This window comes from Microtus ochrogaster, chromosome 17 (genome assembly GCF_000317375.1).
Source record: "Microtus ochrogaster isolate Prairie Vole_2 chromosome 17, MicOch1.0, whole genome shotgun sequence".
NCBI classification, from domain to species: domain Eukaryota; kingdom Metazoa; phylum Chordata; class Mammalia; order Rodentia; family Cricetidae; genus Microtus; species Microtus ochrogaster.
Window position 1 is genome coordinate 4401768 of NC_022019.1, and position 9282 is coordinate 4411049.

At 44.1% G+C, this 9282-nt stretch overlaps 1 protein-coding gene across 3 annotated transcripts in view; it reads left to right on the top strand.

Annotated features, from left to right (window-relative positions):
* Tnfrsf19 (TNF receptor superfamily member 19) overlaps positions 1-9282 on the top strand; it is an 88605-nt gene that overhangs the window by 15509 nt on the left and 63814 nt on the right. For all 3 annotated transcript variants that reach the window (XM_005355399.2, XM_013349238.2, XM_013349239.2), the window contains exons 2-3: positions 2667-2759; positions 5996-6106. In XM_005355399.2, coding sequence (XP_005355456.1) covers positions 2682-2759; positions 5996-6106 — 189 coding nt within the window. In that variant the 5' untranslated portion in view covers positions 2667-2681. The remainder of the gene's footprint in view (positions 1-2666; positions 2760-5995; positions 6107-9282) is intronic.

The window sequence follows — 9282 nt, forward strand, 5'->3', positions numbered from 1 at the left end:
ACATACACACACACACACCAGGAACATGCATGGTACATATCCATGAGTACAAAACACTCATATGCATAAAGAATGAATACACACACACACACACACACACACACACACACACACACACTGCCTTGGCTAAAGAAAGTGTTTGCCAGAGACAAGGAAGAGAAGTAAGCAATTACGAATGCTGGGAGGTTCAGTCCAGGGTACCTCATGCCAAAGTACCCAGACTACATTCACAGGGTTCCAGATCTTTGACAGTTAAGCTAGGGTAGATGCTGTTTAGGGACTACTCTACAGGTCTGCCCAGCCTAGCTGATTTAGAGTCTCCTGGGCATTGCTTTCCTAGGCTGCTGCCTCTAAGGCCCCTTTGCCATGTACACACAGCACAGTTGTTTTTTTTTTTTAATTTATTTTCAGCGAGCGCCAGGGGTGTGCATCTCTAGCACCTGTTCTATTCCTGTCCCTGCCAAGCTAGGCCAGTTGGGACACATCTGCATTAGTACTCATTCACGCAAATGAGCAGGCTGAGTGACTTCATTTGTAAGAGCCTCCACAGTGCAGCTGGCGAGATGTGGCCAGCCCGGCACTTTGGATTCCCGTACCTCCGCGTTCTGGCCTAGCTCTGATACCATTAGCCTGCTTGGTGTGACGAGGGCCAGTTTCTCTGTACCTGTTCCGTAGACATGGATGCTGGGTGGTTAGAAGATGTTTTCAGTGTGGACATTTTGGTAAACTAGAGAATCTTCAGACTTACAGACGATTATACAGAAACAGTAATTTGTATTTCTCGGCCTTGATGAGTTCATGATATCGGAAGGGGGATAGTCACACATAAGTAAAATGAAGAGGAAAGAGGAAGCAACGGGGAAGGATGTTAGGTGGAGAGATAGATTCAGGTTGGGCAGAGAAGGGAGTTGGATGAGCGATAACTATCACTAAGGATGTGATCCAGCCCTACAAATCCATATCTCTGTATCCATAGCTCTATACAGCCCTCAGACCTCATTGGAGAAGTCTCTTTGTGCAGTAGGTGGCAGTTAACACAGAAATAGTTAAGTCTCTGGTTGAAGTATAGAGAACCCTATGAAGTTTCCAGCATCTCTGGTTGAAGTACAGAGAATAACTGTCTATGGAGTTTCCAGCCACATTTGGGACATCTGTATCACATACTTTCCCACAAGGCTCAGAGACCATCAAGGAAGACAGAATAGGAAAGCTACAAGGGACGGAGGTGGGAACTGGGGTGAAAAGTGTCTTCTGGAAATGACGAGACTGCCGTACTAGTGAGCTCACAGCAGCGGGGCTAGCTTGTGCAAGACCTGCACCAGGGTCACGCCATTTGACATTCCCGTATAGCCCCCACCTCTAACCAAGAAGCTATTGCCAGCTGAGGACTCTTGGGGAGGCAGAGCTGGTTTCCTTTGAGGGTCGGTCTGCGGTCCAATGGTTCGCTTCACAGCCATTAGCGCATGAGCAGCACAAATTAGACACGATGCATTACTTTTATTTTTAAAAAGACACAGAATTGGGAGAGGTGGAGAGTGGGAGTGGATCTGGAGGAGTTAGGAGAAGGAGTGGGGTGGAAGTATGATCAAAATGAATTTCATACATGTATGAAAGTCTCAAAGACGTAAAAAAAAAGTATTTTTTGAAGCACCATAACATGATGGACAGTGGTTGCTAATACAAAAAAAGTATTTTTTGAAGCACCATAACATGATGGACAGTGGTTGCTAATACTTGGTAGCAGTTCTCATGTTCCAGAAGTGCTGTGGATCAGTGACCTCTCCCACTGTACTGGAGGGCTCCCTATCCTGCTGGGATATTTACCTTGCAGAAGGCTTATTCCCCACAGGCCAAGGGGCTTGTTCTTTTTCACACAGCTGCCTGTGATGCTCCCTGTTGGCAGTGGGACCAGGAACCATGGCCACCATTGATTGAAGTTTATCCTGAACTGGGCATGGTTGAAGCAGACCTCTAATCCCAACCGTTGGGGAGACTGAAGCAACAGGAGATGAATTCAAGACCTGCCAGGGGCAATTTAGCACAGCCTTATCTCAAAAATAAATAAAAAACAAAAACCTCATGGTTTGTGGGGAGATCATTTAGGGAGATGGTTGGGGAGATGGTTTATGTCATTTCTCCATCTCTAAAAAATGATATATTGATGGTCTAGAACAGTGGTTGTTAGCCTGTAGGTCTCAGCCCCTTTAAGGGATGAACAACTTTGAACAACCCTTTCATGGGGATTGCCTAAGGCTGTTGAAAAATACAGATATTTACATTATATAGTTCATAACAGCAGTAAAATTACAGTTAGGAGATAGCAATGAAATAATTTTATGGTTGGGGATCACCACACATGAGGAACTGTATGAAAGGGTCGTGTGGCATTAGGAAGGTTGAGAAGGTCTCTGGCATAAGCAAATTAGTATGCTAGACACACACTGGTGCTTAGAAATGTTGTTTTGTAACTGTTATTACCCTGTTGTCCCTATTCATGCAGGAAACACATGCATACATAAATAAAATACAATGGTTCTTTAAAAAAAAATAAGTAATATTCAGTGCCTTATATTAGGGAAAATGGTGGTCATATCACTGTATAAGAGTGCTCCCTAAGACTCTGAATGCTAACTGTGTCTCCCTTCTTCTCCTTGTTTTGTCTTCAGGGAGAAACACATCCGATGAGAGCCATGGCTTCAAGGGTCCTGCTTGAGCAAGGGAGAGTGCTCCTCGTCACCATGCTTGTCCTAGGCTGTTTGGTAAGTACACTTTTCTTTCTTTCATAGGAACATGGAGAAAGAATTCATATAGTGGCCTCAGGATTATGAGTACCAAAATCCCAGCCCTCGAGGGTGAGGCAGGAAGATTGCAGGTTCGAGACCAGCCTGAGCTGTGTAGCAAGATCCTTTCTCAAAACAAACAAAAATAATACTACCAAGACTGTTTTCTATTTATGAAATCATTGTTTTTTAATTTTTTTTCCAAATTATGCCTGCTCTCTTCTGTATTTAGGCAGTGCTGTTGAGCCAGGAAGTTTGCCACAGGTATTGAAATTATCTCACTTAAATCTAGGTAGAGTCATAAAGCGAGTTGCCACATCACTCCTCATGTTATATTAGGCTAATGACATTATTTTGGGTTTATAAGCATAGTTCTCTCATGTAGAGATTCTTTACTAGAGTTCCTTGTGTTGTGGGGACTCTCCAACCATAAAATTATTTTTGTCACTACTTCCTAAGCGTAATTTTGCTACTGTTATGAAGGATAATATAAATATCTGATGGGTAGGATATCTAATATGCAACCCCTGTGAAAGGGTCTTTCAGCCCTCCCCTCCCGAAAGGGTCGTGACCTACAGGTTGAGAACCCCTGGCTTAGAGCTAAGAAGACCATAGATTCTACGCTGATTTCCAGGATCCACACAGTTAGTGAAGAAGTTGGAATAGTTGTTTGTTGTTTTGTGGGATTGAATTCAGGGCCTTGTGCATGCTAGGTGCCCAATGTACCACTGAACTACATCTCCAGTCCAGAACAGACGAAATCTATTTGATGTGGTATTTGCATCTATCGTGAGGTATTCAGTAGAATCGACATTTATTTAATCTGGGATATAATAAGGACCTACACCTATAGAGAGAGCTATTAACCTTGGAGACAGGACCCAAGGTCTTAGAAGGTGAAGTCAGTGTAAGTGAGCCCGGAGCCTGAGTCTGTGAGGAAGCCATGTAGCCATGAGGAAAACCTCCTTTCTGGCCTTACAATTGTCCAGTACATGGCCTGGGACAGAGGTAGAATTTCTTCCTCAAGGAGATTACATTTATCTGGGGCAAAAGGGAAACTTCTGTCCGGAGCTATGGTCTGTTAGACTTCTACCCACAGAGAACTTTCTAGTTTTGAGTCTCCCATGGCTTCTCCTTCCCACTGGCCTGGAGGCGGAGGCTTTTGATTGGCAGACATGATGGGAGCTCTGGCTTCCGGCACTGTGGTGTGATTGGTCAATATGATCTGTGTGATATGTAGATGTAAGGTTGATGGAAGCTGTCCTCACAGGATCTCTAAAGACTTTTAGCTTTAATTTAGAGCAGCAAAATGGTCATCAACTAAGTTAATGAGGGTGTCCCTGCTTAGGGTAAAAGGCGGAGCCAGTGGTCTTCTGAGACACCATTAACAAGGCTGCTCTGTGTATGACTTCACGAATGTTCATCCTGAGAACTTCTCAGTCAACAAATAATAATTAAAAAAAGAAGTTTCCCGCCTTCTTACAGCTCAGCAGGTAATTGTTGTTTTTGTTATTCATAGATAGGGTCTCCAGTTGCTGTGATGACCTTGAGCTTGCTACACAGCTGAGAATGGCCTTGAACTGGTCTTCCTGCCAGGGTGCTTGGGTTGCCAGCACAGACGGCCACACCCATATTACATGGTACTGGGGATCAAGCTGGGTCTTTGCAAATGCTAAGCAAACCCTCCACCATTTGAGCTATGTTCTCATTTTAAGATAACCTTATAAGTATATTTTTAAAATTTTTACTTAGTTGTTGTTCAACTTTTGTACAAGTTATATAATATGTTGAAGTCACCCTCCTCTCTGCCCTCCCTTTTTTTGCCTCCCCCCTCATTTGTCCCTTATTTCTTTAAACAAATCACTTCTATTTTCATTTTTTTATAGAGACACATGATTTTATGTTACTATGAAAGACAACGTTATGTAGCTCAAGTTGGTCTTGAACTCATTAGCCAAGGATGACCTTGAACTTCTGATCCTCCCTGCACCTCCCCAATGCTACCATTGTAGGCATTCACCCTACCACACAGGGTTACGGTGCTAGGGACTGAACCCAGGACTTCATTCATGCTAGGCGGGCAATTCTACCAACTGAGCTACATTCCCAGCCTGATACTAAGTTTCTCAATAGAACACTGCCCATCAATAAATAAGGGCCAGCGAGATGGCTCAGTGGGCAGGAACACTTGCCTTCAAGCCTGATGACTTCCGTTTGATGCCTGGGACCCACATGGTGGAGGGAGAGAATGGACTCCCACAAATTTCCCCTGACCTCCATGAGTGCTGGTGCATGAGCACTACAGACATGCACAAATATGTAAATAAATTAATAGATGTTAGAAAAAGGCAAATAAGCACGTATTTATAGAATGACAGTAACAATGTGAACTTGTGTTTGGTAGATAGATAGATGTCGCTAAATCAATTAAGCGAATGAATTGGGGGAATTACTTATTGCCTTGTTTTTGATCCCGGTATGATTTTTCTACGTAAGGTCTATGCTCTGAGCTAAAGCACACTGTTCAGGCCCAGGAAAGGCTGGATGGCCGTCAGTGAGGATGAGAGTCGGGTTCACACAGCACTTCTGTCTGGAAGAGTCCAGAGCTGGCCGTTTGTCATCTCTGCCACCTCCCTCGGGAGGTGTGAGCTCATGGTTGTCAGATGGGAGTTTTAAAGAGCGTCTCCAAGTGAGCGTAGTGCACCTGGAATCTCCATCCAACCAGGTGGCAGCCCTTGGGGAGAAGAGGCACGAGGGCTGGGAGTTTGAGGCCAGCCCGGGCTACATCTTGAGACCCTGGAGTTCCTGTGATGGTCTGAATCCATCTCACCGCTGTATGCATTGTGTATGTTTAGATTCCCTTAAGATCATAAAAGGTTGTTGGTTGGTTTTAATTCAGAAATGGGTAGTAAAAGCCCTGGGTTCCCTACAGGGTTACTTCTTTATAAATCATGTTAGAGATAACCAGAAAAATAACAGATGGTAGAGTATTTAAGTCTAGAACAAGGGATCCCTGGTTATGGGATGAGTGAACATTCTCTGGGCTAGAAAGGATTTGTCATAGGTTGACTTGTCCCATGGACTCATTCAGAGAGTAGCGGTTCTTCTAAAATCAGAAACTGAAGTGAACCCCACGCTAAGGCAGTTTTTGCTCTCACTGTGTGTCATTCCTTTCTTGCAAACAGCCTGAGGCATGAACCGTTTTTCTTTTCCAGCTATGTAAAGCGATGTGTGAAACCGGAGACTGCAGGCAGCAGGAATTCAAGGATCGGTCTGGAAATTGTGTCCTGTGCAAGCAGTGTGGGCCGGGCATGGAGTTGTCCAAGGTACAGACCAAGTACATGCGTGGACTTACGCTTGACAAAGCATTCTTTGAACCAAATTCTTGTAGTTGCTTTAGTTAGACGTTGGGTAACAAGGCAGAATTCTTGGCTCACTTTGCTACTTTTATAAGATATTATAGAATTCCCTGCTAATTAATACTTCTAATCCCTGTATCTGTTGAAATCAGTAGATTCTAACAAGCAGGATGCGACAATTACCATTGACGTATATAACTTAGTATTTCACTAGTAGAATATTTTAGGGGTTAACTGGAGAGAATCGATATTCTACCTAAACCTGAAAAGTTAAAACACAAAACACTAAGGATGAAATAAGGAAAATAGAAGTACTACCATTTTCTGGGCCTCCTTTTTCTTAAAGCGAACAGTACCCTTGCTGGTCAGTCAGTCAGTCAGTCAGGTTCTCAGTAGGGATGTCTGAGGCAGGCCAGGGTACTGAAGGAAGTAAGCCTTATAACCTCACAACTGTAAATGTTCGTCAGTCCCCAGAGAACTTTCGCATGCGCATTTCAAATCCTACGCATTAAGAAGTCTTCCTCACAGCTGTTCATATTTCACAGTTTTTCCTCCTGGCCTCTTCAAAGAGAAACACCCTTTCGCCTTATTCTTCCATCTTTTGAAGATGTCACTAGCTGTGGGGAATTGGTGCAATGTTTTGCTCTCAGTAAAGCATCAAAGCCTTCCGTTAGGAGAGAGACAATGGATTCTTGTGTTTATTGAAAGTGAGTTTGGGAAAGTCCTCTCCCCTGCAGAGCGCTCTTGGGGGAAAACTGAGTCTTATCGTCCATAGATTGTTGATCAATGATCTACAAGCAGCAGGAAGCAAAGAGTGACGCATTCCACAAGTTCCATCCTTGCGAGGGGAGGGGGGTGACACGGGACTTTTCTTTCTGGTTGCTGTGTTGAGTAAGTGGTGGCTCTCAGAGTCCTGACCTTATATCTGGGTTGAAATGGCTTCCAGCTCTCTGACAGCAAATTACTGCATCTCACTAGGAAGGCTTTGGCCCCTCTTGGCTGTGCCAATGTTGATTTCAGATATTAGGTTCTGCCTTATTGGGAAGATAGCAGGTCCTCTTGTCCAGGGCCAGCAAACAATGTCAAGTGCCCAGGCCCCCAAGAGGAAGATAGATGTGTCTCCCATCCCCTGAGAGCCTTTGCCTGACACCATGAAGAGATGAATGCACTTCACGGATTCTGCGATGAGTAGACCACTGCTGAACTTTTATTCTCTTATCTTCATCCTCTGACTGTCGAGAATATAAAATAAATATCTAGAGGATCAGACCAGAAGGTGAAGTTTCAATCACCTGGAAGTTTTTTAAATGAAAAAAGAAAAAAAAAAAAACCTCATTCCACAGTCTGTGTCTGAACTGACCAGGAGTGCCTCTGCAGCTGAACAAACTCAAGGACCAGCTGGCTCTGAGATCTCTGAGAGAAGTGAGCCCTTAGAGGTCAGGCAGAGACAAAGGGTCATAATGCACTCCCAGCCTCACAACCTCCCCCTGGGCAGGAAGTGGGAACTATTATTGGCAAATTGCCAAGGCCTTGGATGGAGACTAGGAGAAGGTAGAGCTCTGGAGCCCAGAGCAGTGTGGGCTCAGTCTGTTTCACCTCCAGGGGATCCAGGAGATGCTCATAATAGGGATTAAAGCGAATTCCTCTCTTTCAACAAGGTGCGGGGGTGCCTTCTGAAAGAGGCCAGAGCAAAGCACTCTTGAGAAGACCCACCCTTTGGGGAAGCTGGAGGGATATCACCATAGCCTAAGTGACAGGGGAGATGGAAAGACCAGCGCCTACTCACTCTGGTTATCCTGTCTCAGAAGCAATGGGAGAGAGGGTGGGGAGGGGTGAGGGTGAGGATGGGGGAACAGAGGGAGGGGGGAGGGAGAGAAATGGATGAAAACAGGAAATCAAAAGGAAAAATTAACAAAAAATTGATTCTTCAGAAAGATAAAAAAAGATAATCAATCCTCTAACCAGGCTAAATGAGGATCTAGGAAATAGGACACATACTATAAACATCACAGGTAAAGGAGAGTGTCACTACAGATCATGGTCATGAAAGAGTTGACATCTGTAATCTCACAGATAAAATGTACCAAGTCCATGAAAACCACAATCTGCCAACGCACGTGCAAGAAAAACAGTCTCCGAAGACCTTTACCCCTGTGGAGATCCACTCTGTTATGGTTATGCCAAGCCAGAACTAGCTCACCAGTTAAGGGTGCCCAGTCTCTCCTATAACACAGAAGCAAAGAGCACAAACTCTTGCAGTGAGTGTTAGGCTAAGACCATCTACTATCAAAATCAGTGAAGACAATAGCTCTCATGACCATGGACATGAAAATCTCCAACGAAAGCTCAACAAGTTCATGCCAAGAACATTCCACTTTGTCCTCATGATCTCTCACCAGGCCTCATGACAAACCCCTCATGTGGGATTTGTTCCTGCCATGCAAGGCTGGCTTAGCATTTGAAATTCAGTGGGTGTAATCCATCACAACAACACACTAAGGGAGAAGAATCATGTGTCATATTAGTGACCATTTGAAAACCATTCAAAATGAAAACTCCTAGGCATGGAGGGGGAATTTACTTAACCTGGTAAAGAATACCCGACTGGAACAACCATGCTTAATATTTTTCCAGAGAAGTTAAAGGAACTCATGTCTACATAAAACCTGCACAGGGCAGACTACAGAAGCAACTTTACTCAGGATCCTATGGTAGGTGAATGAGAGACCAGACCATCTGGGCAATGGAATATTATTCTGCAAAAAAACTGATATCAAGGATGGTCAATGAAATATTATTCTGTACCAAAACTGATATCAAGCTATGAAAAGATGTGAAGATCCTTAAATGCATACCGTGTGACAGTCTGGAGATAGCAAAATCAGGGAAAGGGGAGATAAGTGGCTAGAACACAGGGTGTCAGCATGTAATTGATCACACCTGTAAAATGTATGACACCAGGACTGAACCCCAAGAGAAGTAAGTAAATGCTTCGGGTCATAGAGCGGCTGCTGTGGAGTGAATGGTCTGAAACACATCATTCAAGTACAGGAAGTTTATAATGGAAGAGGCTATGGAGGGGATGGGAGAATGGATGCAGCTGATGGTTCAGCCCAAAACTGGTCTTTAAAAAATGAAGTCTT